The sequence below is a fragment of the Solanum stenotomum genome, unplaced genomic scaffold, assembly GCF_019186545.1.
Source record: "Solanum stenotomum isolate F172 unplaced genomic scaffold, ASM1918654v1 scaffold1705, whole genome shotgun sequence".
NCBI classification, from domain to species: domain Eukaryota; kingdom Viridiplantae; phylum Streptophyta; class Magnoliopsida; order Solanales; family Solanaceae; genus Solanum; species Solanum stenotomum.
In genome coordinates this window covers 69,438-84,428 of record NW_026024360.1, presented here as the reverse complement: position 1 = coordinate 84,428, position 14,991 = coordinate 69,438, and the positions used below count along the sequence as shown (strand labels likewise).

General features: G+C 33.0%; 1 protein-coding gene and 1 pseudogene across 2 annotated transcripts in view; both read right to left on the bottom strand.

Annotated features, from left to right (window-relative positions):
- LOC125850441 (putative late blight resistance protein homolog R1A-3) overlaps positions 1-14,991 on the bottom strand; it is a 51,457-nt pseudogene that overhangs the window by 30,104 nt on the left and 6,362 nt on the right.
- LOC125850442 (putative late blight resistance protein homolog R1B-16) overlaps positions 1,466-14,991 on the bottom strand; it is a 69,001-nt gene continuing 55,475 nt past the window's right edge. Inside the window, exons 3-4 of one of the 2 annotated variants that reach the window (XM_049530296.1) lie at positions 14,809-14,879; positions 1,466-2,029 (exon numbers count right to left, since the gene is read on the bottom strand). In XM_049530296.1, the coding sequence (XP_049386253.1) occupies positions 1,502-2,029; positions 14,809-14,879 (599 nt within the window). In that variant the 3' untranslated portion in view covers positions 1,466-1,501. Of the gene's footprint in view, positions 2,101-14,808; positions 14,880-14,991 lie in introns of both variants that reach the window. The other variant, XM_049530294.1, reaches the window with a different exon arrangement.

Genomic DNA, 14,991 nt, shown 5'->3' with positions numbered 1-14,991 from the left:
AATGAGGTCAATACGGTCGTTTCCTTCATTCTCTTCAATGTCTTCCTTAATCCTCACAGCTGAAGCCTCCAGAGATTTGTTTCTACACATAATCAACTTAATCTGTTTCAGTGTTGAAATATCTGCAAAGCTAAAGGGGATCTCCTCGAGGTGGTCACACCTTTCTATAACAAGTGTTTTGAGCTGGGTAAAGGATTCCTCCAAGGCATCCCACCTTGAGATATTTAAGCGCGACAGTTTCAAGCACTTAAGGTTATGGAACGTGATATCTTCAAGGCACCAATCTCTGATTTCAACAAATTCATCCGTGTCACATAATTGGAGATACTCCAGGCTTGGTAGTCCCACAATGAAGGAAACCAGGATTTCGATATCAGTCCCACTTAGTACCAACTTCTTTAAATTTGAAGGCAATTGTAACCTGGATAGAACGTGGGGATGCAGAAAGGAAAGTTGAAGTTTTTGAAGGTGGGTAAGGTTCTCCGATTTGGGACAAAAAGGCTCTGCAGATTCTTCATCATTCTCAAATGCGATGTCAAGTTGTTGAAGATTAGGACACCTCCTTAATAACACATCCACCATATCAACTTCCTCAATTGGAAATCTAACATTCTTTAATATCCTCAAATTTTCCAATTCAGAGGATCCTTCAAAGATCCCCTGATTATCCTCTTCCAAATCAAATTCAGCATTCCGAATCTTAACATGCCTTAATTTTTCCATCTCCCAAAAAGACGCTTGTAACCGTACATTTTCCCAATTATGTACAATTGAAGTTTCAAGATTGGGCAGATGTGATTCTGGATGAAAATAGAACTTATCTGCACAAACTGCGAGGTATTTCAGGTGATTTAGTGGTTTGAATGTAGCTGACGACAAATAACCCACTTCATGGGAACTCAAATCCAAGACCTTAAGAAGTCGCAATTTAAGAATCTGACAGAAGGGAATCCCATCAATTAAACCTAGGTGATTTATCATTATCAATAACCTCAAGTGTTGGTGGAAAGGCTTCAGTGTTTTGGATCCTAGAGATGCAAACTTGGAAAGCTCTTCACTGAAACTGAAGCTCACTCGACTTTCCTTCCATTCAAAAGGTTGAAACTGACTATCATGCCCATTCACTGCCAACATAAACTTTTCTTCTCGACTCTTCTCCAAGCAAAAGTGAAGAACTACATCATGAACCTGACAGTGTTTGACCTTACCATTATAACTTCTTTTTGAAACCATTACCACGTTACTGTGAATGAGATCCATCAAGTAACCTTCAGCTGCCTCTTCTATCAATCTCCCAGATTCAATGTTCTGCACGAATCCTTCCGCAATCCATAGACTTATCAATTCAGATACTCGAATTATTGCATCCTCCAGAAACATCCCCATATAAAGAAGACAAGGCTTTAAACAGTCGGTTAAGTTATAGTAACTCAACTGCATAGTTGAAAGACTATATTCTTCCGACTCACAATCAAGATGGTCAAATAAAGAATCTTTCACCTCATTCCACCAAGATTCTTCCATTTTCCTTTTTTTTGATTATTCCAGCTACCAAGACAACCACTAAGGGCAGTCCTTTGCATTTTTCTGCAACTGCTTGACTCACGTCTTGTAGTTCAGGCGGGAAATATTCCTTTTGAAACACTTTTTTCTGCAACAATTCACAACTCTCTTCTTTTGTGAGGAATGGAAGAGAATAAGGATCAGTATGGTACTTGACTTGTTCACCCACTTTCTGAAGTCGAGTTGTTACTACTATTCTGCTTCTAATTCCAAAATCTGGAAAGGAAAGCCTTAAGTCATCCCATGCCATACAATCCCACATATCATCCAATACAATGAGATATCTCTTGCCCATTAAGCTTTTCCTCAACTCATCAGCAAGAATGTCATCCTTGTCTCCCTCGTCCATGGAACCGGTAACTTGACTCAAAATCTCTTGTAATAGCTTTCTCCGGTTATATGTTTGGGAAACGATGCACCATGCTCGAACATCAAAATGAGAAACAATGTTGTCACTATTGTACACCTTTCTAGCAACTGTCGTTTTCCCTTGTCCACCCATGCCTACAATTGGGATGACGTCTAGCTCATTTGTACCTCTAATCAGATACTGAAGCATTTTTTCTGTGTCATTCCCAAAATCCACTATCTCCTCATCAATCTCTGAATTGCTGTGTTGAGTTGGCAGATGTTTAAATGGTGCTACCACATAGCAAGGCTTAAGAGCAACGTCAGCTGACCACATCTCAGACACCTCCACATTAATTTGCTTGATCTCTTTTAAGATTGTTGGAAGTGAGCAAAAGATATGCAAAAAAACATTATACTGAGCAACAATAGAATCAATGGCAACTTCAGCTTCATATGCCCATTTGATAGTACGCCTGTGAAGATCTTGAAGAATTTCATGTTCTTGGTGCACCTTGGAAACATCTCTGAAAATGGATGATAAAGATGAAAAATCCTTCTCTAAAATGGATGTAAGAGCTGATAGCTCTTTCTCCAAATTCCCCAAAAGAGGTTTCATCAGGAAATCTAAACCAAATTTAGATTTCGACATCCCATTCAGTTTCCGTATAAGACAATCCAGAAAGCTCCATCCACCAACAGTGGGGAACTGAGATGGAGTAAATTTTAAGGATTTATAGTACATCTCCACTTGTGCCTTCAGATCTTTAGCTTTCTCCAATATTTGTAACGAGCAAAGATTTATTTTGCTAGTGTCATCTTTGTTTATTGAGCTAGGAAGAAGCTTACGGATCACATATAGAACATCACCAGCTATAGCTCCAACTTTTTCCATAACCTCATTCAACCAGTTACCATTAATAACATGATTTGACACATCAGCATCAAGGAAGACCAACAAGAACTCTATTGCCACATCAATATTTTGAGCAGAGACATCATCAGGAAAGTTCTCAAGCTTTTCTGTTTTGAGATACATCAACAATTTGTGGAGATGATGAGAAAATCCTTTTGGCAATTTCTTGTCCTTGAAAGTTCTTGAATGAGTAAACTTTGAAGCCTTTAGCTCACTGAGAAAAATCTTCTTCATTTCCAGCTCCACTAACACAATCAAGAATAATAGATAAGGAGGTGTATTCAAGATATCATTAGACTCATCCTCATCCTCATCTGAATCATCTAGAAAATTAGAAAGAGCAAGACAAAATTGTCCCACATTGTTAGCCATGAATTGAATTTGAGTCTCCAAACATTCCATCTTCTCATTGTCGACATAACCATTTATCTCTGTGGCATATAGGTATGTCAAAAATCTCAGTTTCTTTTGAACAATTTTCAGTTCCTTTAAAAATCTGTGTAATTCATGGTTTTTTTCAGGAGGGTCAGACCTAGCCCTTTCCAGGCAGAACAACAGTACATCATTTAGATTCTTTCCGGCGCAATCCATACATTCTGACATATCAAAATCATTCAACTCATAATTGTAACTTAAAATGGTATTACGTTCCAAGAATTCCAACAAATGTGATTCTAGCCTTTCTAGATTAAGGTTAGTTTTACATTCATCTCGAATCCCATCCAATACCCGGTGAAGCCTTGCCATAGTCGATTTGGCATTCTTTGTGTGTTTGACTAAGGACTCACGACAAAGAACATGATGATACTTTATAAAGGTTCTAAAAACTCTTAGCATCATTTCAAGTGCCTTAATTTGATCAATCTTGGCACTAATCAGATTCCCTCCACTCTTGATCCTTCTTAGGTGATTTAACATTTCCTCGATTTCATTTTCAGCCATCTTCTCTTGAAAAATTCCTGCAAGTTCACCAACTCTTGGAATTAGGTTCATTAAGAGAAACATTTTTATTCATCTAGTGTTTGAAAATTATACATTTCACCTGCTATATATGTTAATGCTTGGGAAAGATTATACACAAATGGTGCATATTTATGCTTTTCATATGATCACTTAACTAATTATAGTTATTATCTCAAAAAATCATCTTTTTCTTTTTGATTCCAATTTCCTGAGATATATAGTAGCTAGCTACTAGTTGAGTGGACCATTTGAGAAATCAACCCTCTAATTTTGTATCTATGGGAAAAAGATGACTTACAATTAGTTGACAAGTATCTTCAATTTCTGATCCAATCATAAAAAAAGGAGCAAAAGAGATGATAATTAATAGAATTGAAAGCAGGTTTGATCATCAAGAGAAAAAAGAAAAACATTATGATGAGGGTAAAAAAGAGAGTAAATTTATTTCCTTTGGTGTTTAAGAGCTCATAGTAACATGTACTATCATTATTTACTACTTCATTCATGCTTTAGTTTGACTCAGTGAAGAAGACTCTTAAATTTTGATTAATTATGAGAGAAGGTATTGACAAGAATTTGAAAAATTATGTACTGATTTTATATATATTTTTTATATTGTTATGATTAAAGTCTTCAGAAGGATGTGTAGTTATATTTTCTTCTTTTTTTTCGTTTACGTGTAGCCATATCAATAAAAATGATTTTTATGAAATCAGTATATAAACAACATTTTAAAGTTATAGTATGTGTTATAAAATAAAAATAAAAAATTACATGCGATTTAACTTCTAAAACTGGTTCATGAGGGGAGCATTATATTGTTTAAGTAGGCGTTTGGACATGCAATTTCATCTTGTGATTTGAAATCATTAGATGAAATCAGTGTTTGGACATACAATTTTACATCATAATTTCAAATTATGAGGTGAAATTCCAAATTTTCCAAAAAGTTTGATTTGAAAATTTCATATTATAATTTCACATTTAGCATATATAAAAATGACCCACAAATTTATATTTTTGTAAAAATCATTCATATATACCAATCATTTATTTCATGTATAAAAAAATTATAATTGATATTATTATTCTTACCAACCTTTAAACCATCTATATCAGGTATAGCCATTACTCTTACCAACCAATTTTTTTTTCATGGAATATAACATGGTGATATAGCTATTAATGATATTGAAAATAAACGACTCAAAGTAACGATGTTGGAAAACTGAGATGGAGTACTAAACTTTAAGAATTTGTAGTAGACAATACATATAAATATGTCATTTAACTTGGAGATAAGACACTAGTACCCCTAGACTATGACCGAAATCTCAGAGACACTTTAACTAAACTAAGGTCCTATTACCCCCGAACTTATTTTTTTTGTAATTTTGTACACCTTTTTGGCATACGTGACCTCCAAACATCTCCCACGCGCCTCACTTAAGTGGAGTCACGGAGTGTGCCACATAAGTCAAAAGGTGAACAAAATTACACAAAAAGTAAGTTTAGGGGTAATAAAACCTTAGATTAGTTAAGGCATGTCTCTGGGATTTCGGTCATAGTCTAGGGGATACTTATGCCTGTTGAAAAGTGATTCAGATACTTGACCAAGTCTTCAGGAGTTTGTTAGTTAGTTTCCTTTATCTTAGCATGTTTAGATATTGTGGCAGATTAGTAGCTAATTAGTAGTTAGTGGTTTAGTGGACCTAGATTTTAGTATTTTCTGTTTTACAGTAAGCCTATTTATAGGCAGACTTGTTGCTTCCATTATTAATCAGAAACAAAATCTTTGCAGTAGCTTTTTACTTCTGTTTTTGCTCTATTTTTCTGTTCACTTTCTCCTTTACTTCTTTTTTCTTTCCAACAAATCTGGTATCCAGAGCAAGGTTCCTTTCTGGAAATTGTGAGGAAAAATGGCAGTAAATGGTATTTNAAAAAGCAAACACTATGAAGTAAACAAGAGAGTAATAATTCTCAAATTTGGATTCCAACAAAGAAATTAGAGGAAGTTTATTGAAATGAAATGGACGAAGGTTTAAAGGAAGAAGGAAGAGATGAATTGTAGTACTAGCAAGTTGCTTTAGGTGGTATCTGTAATAGCTCAATAATACAATTGTTTCTTCCATCTCAATTTATGTGGTACCGTTTGATTTGGCACGATATTTAAGAAAAAGAGAAAGATTTTTTAAACTTGTGATTTAAAACAATCTTTGGATATTTGTGTGATTATAAATCACTAGTAAACATATCCACGCTTCTCGCGATTATAAAAGCCTATACGATATCATTATATATTTATCCAGATATGTAATTGATTTCATAGAGAAAAACATTTGGTTAGTAGCTAGATGACTTCCAACAAATCATAAGTTATTTTTTTTAACCAAAAGAATATATAAACTTATGACAATAATTTTTATTATATAAAATGCAAAAAAAAATAGAAATCGTAAAGAGAACTATAAATACATTATTTTTACAATCTTAATCATTAAAAACTAAGAAGAAAAATACCAAATCATACACGCTTTCTCGGTATCCATTTACACAAGCCGATCACCATTCATGAATAACCTTCATATTCTTCAAGTAAGCCTAAAGAATGAATAAAATAGGTACCACAAACATAACAATTTAAAATGTTAATGTGATCATTTCTCCAATGTACTCTTACCATGTTTTTATTTATAGGACTATAATATGAATAACAAATAATGTCATGAATATGACTTTTAATTATTTTAGAGATCATGATAATAAAAGTTATGTGAGAAAAGAAAATAATGACCATTAAGTTTTACATTTAAAAAATATGAATGAGCAGTACTTAATTGACATATTTATTATTTTACAATAAAAAATAGAGAGATTGAAAAAAAAACATAAGAAAATAAAGAGAATTCTTAGCCAAAGATTATAATGAAGATGAAAAACTCAAGAGACTCAAGACATTATTATGTAGATTTCAGTGTTTTTAAAACTTGTAATGAAGGGTGTATAATTGAAAATTCAAGGGAAAAAAATTATATTTAGACATTTTTAAGGAAGTAAAAGAACAAAAAAGGAGATAAGTATGTCCAACAAAGTCATAGGTTACTATTTTGAACCAAAGAAAATTATAAATTTACAACAATAAAAACTTTATATAAAATACAAAATAAAGATAAATCATGAGAGAACTAAAATAAATAAATAAATAAATAAATAATACAACATCAATCTTACGATCTTAATCAATAAAACATTAAAAAAAATATGAAATCAATATACAATCTTCCGAACTCTTGTCGATATCCACTTCCGCAAGCCACAATCACCATTCAATAGCCTTTATCTACTTCTTTCAAGAACCAAAACATCAACATATATAATAAACACTAAAAACATGACAACTTAAAATGTTAATGTGCTCATTTTAACAAAGTCTTACTATATCTATATTTATAGGACTACAATAGAGAATATCAAATAATATAATGAATATGTCTGTTAATTATTTTAGAGGTTATAATAATAAATAAATAAAAATTATACCTTTTCATCAATAATCTTGCGGGAGCCTATTTAAATTTTCCTCACTAAATTACTAGATTGAAATTCAATCTGTTTATCAAATATCACAGAGATGAAGAATTTTTCCCATTCAACGAAAAAACACCTGCAATAAAATAATCAAATCTCATATAAGTAAAAAAAAAAATTTGAAAGCAATATATAGGCTATAAAATGCTATTTTAGAAAGTTATAAAAAAGATTGTGATTTTTGGTAAAAAAGATGAGCATGCTTCACCTAGTTAATCCCTCGCCCAACTATACATATAAATTTAATCATTTCTTTTGTAACACAATTTTCTAATGCCTCTATTTATAGGACATAGTAGGAAATACCAAAAGATATCATGAACATTTACATCACTGTTAGTATAAATTAGGAGTTATGGTTATCAAAAGTCAGTGGAATAAAGGAAATAAAGACAATTAAGTTTTTATATTAAATAATATGAATAGGGGAGTAGTAATTGACACATTCATTTTTATACAATAATAATTTTAAAAAATAGAAAAAATTGTCAAAAAAATGAGGAAAAAAATAAATAGAATCATTGGCCGAAGTGAGGTGCCACATCACTTTTGTTTTATCTAGCTTTATATTATATATAGATTTTATTAAAGGAGAATTTTAAGGTAAAATTATTTCTAATTCTAGTAAGGTGACATTCTTTTTGAGACGGACAAAAAAAGAAAAGGATGTCACATAAAATAGGACAGAAGGTGTATCTACATTATTTGTCTCTTTCTAGGAAAATACACTAAAATCCCGCTAAATTATATCCGATTTTCTAATTTCATACTTAAATTATGTACATTTTTGACATTTGCTTAGTATATACAGGGATTATATGGTTGGGGTATTACATTGGTCGGACATTTTGGTTAAAATGAATTGAGTTTAATGTTTCTATTTTTTTACTTAAAAAATTAGATCTCACGTCATTAAAAATTGGTCGGATGTATTACTTTTTAATTTGAATGACCTTTCGAATGAAATAACCAAAAAAAAATAAAAAAATAGTAACTTCTCAAATACAAAAATGACGAAAAAAAGAAATACACGACTTTATTAACCTATTTTTTCTATAGTTCAACAACCGTTTAAACAAAGAACATTTTGTTCAACCTTACTCTGCATGTAATGTATAGAACTCGATCCATTTTGTTGATTTTTCGCCATGAAAGATTTGAATGATAGAACAATGATAAAAAAGAAAAATTTACAAATTTGGGGCTCGTTTAGAGAGGCAATATGAAATTATGGTATGGAGTCATATTGATGTAAAGTTGACTTAAATTGTATTTTTTGCATAAACATGAAAAATCAACAAGTTGTGAAAATCTTTAAATTTACTCAATTCTTATACATTCTCACCAAATGAGTAAACTATTATTCATAAATAAGATATGGAAATATCCTAAAGCGCTGCAATGATGAATCATATATCTTCATGTTCCTTTTATAAATAAATGTTTGCGATTAAAAACTTTCAAATACATATAATCTTATAAAAATCCACTATCAACAATAGCAGTAACTAGCTATTCGTACAATCATTTTGCATGGTACGAACAATCTATTCGCGACAAGCATGAGTCTTTTTATGCAAAATTTAAAATGATGAATCTTTTGTTTTTTAAAAAAATATATAAACTTATGAGTCAAATTTTACATTTAAAATAATTTGAAATTCCAAGTCATTCTCTTTTGAAGAATTTGGGATTTGAAATCATAATTCAAAAGCGCATGTTCAAATAGTGATTTGAAATCATGACTTTAATTATACCATATATCTAAACGCAAACTTTTAAGTGAAAAGAAAGATATATTGTGCATATTTTAAAGACATAAATGTTAGTTATACCAAATTAAATGGAACATTTATTTAATGCTATTTTTGAAGTTGTTACCTTCTAAACTTTAATCATGAATATGACCCATGAGACAATATTGGTACAAAAGAAGTCTACTTTTTGTTATTCTTCAAGCAGGCAAATGGGACCATGAGGGAACTTGTCAAGTAAATGAATGGCCATGAATTAAAATGCTATCTTTCAACACCATTTGGCATTTTGAATCGAACTCCACTTTATTGCTTGAGAAATTCGAACATTTCCTGAGGACAGGTAATACTCTTTGTAGACAAATCCATCAGTTTAATTTTCGAATACGAGTTAATTCCCTATACGGTCATCCAAGTATTGATCTCACTAAAGTCACTATTGAATTTTTCTTCCATATATATTTAATTTACCTTTAGTATTTTATACTGCTAAAATATTATGTTTGTTAATTGATGATTAATGAAAGGTGTTGTATTCAACCAGAAAATAACTTCAGTAGGTATTTCTTTGAATGAATTTTGCAGGTGCTGCTTAGAAATTAAAGGGGAAAATACAAATGAATAAAGCAATCACACATGCAAATGGGGCCTATGAGGTGACTTATCAAGCAATAATAGAGTCACATGTCAAGTACTTTACAATGCTCTTTTACAATAAATGATAAAAATAATAATTACAAAATGTGCAAAGACTTTTTGACCCCAAATTTTCCTCCTATGTTTGATTGGATTATTAGTTAGAAAAATCACTTAAGCAATTCCGTAAGGAAATGACATTCAGGGCTAACTCAATTTTTTAAATTGGCTCATTAGTGGAGCATTGTTAAAGTAGGTGTTTAAACATGTGATTTCATCAAATAATGAGTTGAAATCAACGTTTGAACATACAATTTTATCTCGTAATTTTAAATAATGAGATGAAATCTCAAATTTTCCAAAAAACTTGATTTGGAAATTTCGTATCATGATTTCACATTTTTAATATACAAAAATTAACTAACAAGTTTATATTTTGTTAAAAATAAATTATTTTATATCTACCAATCATTTATTTCATATTTAAACAAAATTTATAATTGATATTATTATTTTTTACCAACGTTTAGAGTTTAGATCATTTATATCAAATATAATAATTACTCTTACCAACCAATTTTTTTATTCATGGAATATAAAGATGATGATCACTACAAGTCTACAACAAAAACATCTATTAGCGGCAGTAAATAGTGATAAAACTTTTACCAACATTAGTTAATTATCCTTAGATCTAATGTCGCTATTGGCTTTAGAGACAGTTACAAAGATTGTTTATTGCCTCTAAAAATACATATTTGCAACAATTAAGCTATTGCCATTAATTTATTGTCACTATAAATCATTTCTGATGTAATTTGATATAGTTATTAATGATATTGACCAACAAACGACTCAAAGTAACAATGTTGGAAAATTGAGATGGAGTACTGAACTTTAAGGATCTGTAGTATGTCTTCACTTTTACCTTCAGATCTTTAGTTTTCTCGAATATCTATATCGAGTAAATAATTTTTATTCCTGAATTAGTTTTGCATGTGTTGCATCGAAGGTTAAAGAAGAAAAATAATGCATAGACTTGTTGACCCATGTTTACTGTACTAGTGTCTTGTGTTACTCATTTTTTTTCATTATTCCCACGTTATCTTATCTGCACAAAGCGAAAATTGTCACATATATGCCTTTTTTTAAAAAAATAATGGAATCAAATGGGATGATTTCCGAACAGCTTATTATATCGTTCACCTCACACCAAATAACTCCTAAGTTGAGTGATTTTACTATGTAATTTCACATACTCAAGAATTTTTAGGCACTCCTATCTCGTTAACCAAAAATTTCATATTTGGATTCCAATAAAGATATATTTATGAGATCACGTATTAGGTGAAACTAGAAATAAGTTTATTGAAATGAAATGGGAAAATGTTTAAAAGAAGAAGAAAGGTCAAATAGATAGGCTAATATATAATTCTTATCCTCAATAAAAATAGTGATCAAATGACTTGCTGAAGGAACCAATGATTTACCTCACTAGAGATAACATTTAGCCCTCCTTGCTTGTACTTATCCCTGTGGTGGACTTGCCTGGACTTTGAAAGTCGACACGGGCAATAAACATCTTTAAAGACCCTCAGGTTTCCTTTGAGTATTTCCTGATATTCGGGGTCTTTCTTAGTATTCTGAAAGTGTTCAACAAACTCACTACAGAATATGTGAATTCATTGACAAAGGAGGCAAATGTCTTATCATGTTGGATGATGTTTGGACGATAGACGTTGTGGATTCCGTCATGAATGTTTTCCCCAGAGACAGAAAAGGCCACCGAATCATGATCACCACTCGTGATTGATGGACGCGTTCAGTGGCAGACCCAGGATTTTCGTTTAGGGGGTTCGAAAAATAAAAGTATAAACGTGTATATATATGCCAACAAAACAAAATTTCAAGAAAGTAGTAGTATTTAGTTTTAGTGGCGGACCCTTGAATTTTTTTGGGTTTAAAACCACACTTTTAGCATGTTTTATAAAAAATAAAACTGAAACTGAAAAATAAAAAAATAAAACGCTAATGCAGGGATTCGAACCCTCAACATGAGGCTTAATTTTCAGGGAACCTGCCACTGGGTTATCTCTTTCTCCTTGTCATTGAGGGGGTTCAAAATATATATATCCACATAAATACAGAAAATTACCTTAGTGTAATTTTTTGCCGAGGGGGTTCGGGTGAACCCCCTGGAACCAACGTGGGTCCGCCCCTGGACGTGTTGGTATATATGACAATGCTTTCGAAAGTTTCCAATTATATTGTTGGAAAACAGAGTTTTGTGCACGTTAATAACAAAAAAAGTCACTTAGGAAGGTGAAGTTTGAGGAGTTAGCTGATGGTGGTTTCATCTCTAAGGTGACTGACGAGCACATACGCTATACTGTCGGAGATTTCAAGCTACAGCCATCAAGATACAAAAGATGAAGGGATCATATAAAAATTCACATGGGATATATGTGCAATGCACGTGTCCTGAAACTAGTTATAGAAAATAAAAGGTGAAAACAACGACCAAGTTACAAAAGCAAGTGATGATATTTATATAGGGCATCACAGTGGAATAGCATCTGAAACATACTGGAAAAAGAGAATCAAGGCGTAATCCTTCCCTTCCCAGTAGGAATGAGTCGTCTATGTCGAACAATAAAAAAACCCTTAGCAATCAGTAGTAGTGCCACAAGGATGGGTGTTTCGGCTAATAGACTCCAGCATGAGCATGGTTACAACAATTTGCTAAGAGTGAACTCGGTCCATGCTGTTTGTGCTTTTGCTGCAGTTTTCTGAGCAATTGTCCAATTCAAACACATCCTCATTACTTTGAGATCGACATGGAGCAATTACGAGAAAGCAAGCATCTTATCCGGAAAAAAACATAAAGGAACAAGAAAAGAAACTGAAAGACTATCATGTTGTCGTGACAAGTACATGCTTTACTCACAGCTGCTTTGGATTACCTCACCTATCCTGTATTAAACATATTGTTTGCACATTAGATGCATATAGATACTCAAAAACAGAACATAGGAGTTTTGTTGCTACTTACTTTGATAATGAGGTCAATACGGTCGTTTCCTTCATTCTCTTCAACATCTTTCTTAATCCTCACAGTTGAATCCTCCAGAGATTTGTTCTCACACCTAATCAACTTAATTTGTTTCAGCGTTGGAATATCTGCAAAGCTAAGGGGGATCTCCTCGAGGTCGTCACACTCTTCCATAACAAGTGTTTCAAGCAGGGGAAAGGATTCCTCGAGGCATTCCACCTTGAGATTTCTAACCACGCCAATTTCAAGAACTTAAGGTTATGGAATGTGATATCTCCAAGACACCAATCTCTGATTTGAACACGATCCTGGTTGTGTAATTGGAGATACTCCAGGCTTGGTAGTCCCGCAATGAAGGAAATCAGGTTTCCTATACCAGTCCTTCTTAGTACCAACTTGTTTAAAGTTGAAGGCAATTGTAACCCAGATACAATGTGGGGTCCCTTAAAGGAAAGGTCAAGTATTTGAAGCCGGGTAAGATTCTCCAATGTGAGATGAAAAGAATCTGCAGAATGTCCATCAAATTCGATGAGAAGTTGTTGAAGATTAGGACACCTCCTTGATAACACATCCACCCTATCAATTGGAAAGGTAACAATATTCTTTAATATCCTCAAATTTTCCAATTTAGAGGATCCTTCAAAGAGCCCCTGCTTATCAAATTCAGCTTTCCTAATCTCAACATGCCTTAATTTTTCCATTTCCCATAAAGATGATGGTAGCACTACTGTATTTGTCCAATTATTCTTCACAATTAAAGTTTCAAGATGGGGCAGATGTGATTCTGGATGAAAATAGAATCTCTCTGCCGAAACTGCAAGGTACTTCAGGTGATTTAGTGGTTTCAATGTATCTGAAAACAAATAACACACTTCATGGGAACTCAAATCCAAGACCTTAAGAAGCCGCATCTTATGAATCCAAGACCTTAAGGGAATCCCATCAAAAGATTTTTGGTTCGTTATCAGTGACCTCAATGGTTGGTGGAAAGGCTTCCGTGTTTTGGATCCCAGAGATGCAAATTTGGAATGCTCTTCACTCAAATGGAAGTTCACTCGACTTTCATTCCAATCAAAAGGTTGAAACTGTCTATAATGCCCCTTCACTGCCAACAAAAACTTTTCTTCTCTACTCTTCTCCAAGCAAAAGTGAAGCACTACATCATGAACCTGACAGTATTTAACCTTACCGTTATATTCTTTCTTTGAAACCATTACCATGTTACAGCTAATGAGATCCATCAGGTAATCTTCAGCAGATTCAATGTTCACCACGAATTCTTCCGCTATCCATAAACTTACTAATTTAGACACTGGAATTCTTTCATCCTCCGGAAACATCCCCATATAAAGAAGACAAGGCTTTAAACGATGGGGTAAGTTATCAAAACTCAATTGCATAGTCGCCAGACTATATTCATCTGACTCACGGTCAAGATAGTCAAAGAGAGCATCTTTCACCTCATTCCACCAAGATTCATCCAGTTTCCTTTTTTTGAGTATTCCAGCTACCAAGACAACCACAAGAGGCAATCCTTTGCATTTTTCTGCAACTGCTTGGCTTACATCTTGTAGTTCAAGCGGGCAATCTTCCTTTGGAAACACTTTTTTCTGCAATAATTTGCAACTCTCTTCTGTTGTGAAGAATGGAAGAAAATAAGGATCAGTGTAGTACTTGACTTGCTCACCCACTTTCTCAAGTCGAGTTGTTACTACGATTCTGCTTCTATTTCCAACATCTGGAAAAGAAAGCCTTAAGTCATCCCATGCCATACAATCCCACATATCATCCAATACAATAAGATATCTCTTGCCCATTAAGCTTTTCCTCAACTCATCAGCAAGGATGTCATCCTTATCTCCCTTGTCCTTCGAACCGGTAACTTGACTCAAAATCTCTTGTAATAGCTTTCTCCGGTTATATGTTTGGGAAACGATGCACCATGCTCGAACATCAAAATGAGAAACAGTGTTGTCACTATTGTAAACCTTTCTAGCAATTGTCGTTTTCCCTTGTCCCCCCATGCCTACAATTGGGATGACGTCTAGCTCATTTTTACCTCTAATCAGATACTGAATCATTTTTTCTGTGTAATTCCCAAAATCCACTATCTCATCATCAGTTACTGGATTGCTATCTAGAGTTGGCAGGTGTTTAAATGGTGCTACCAC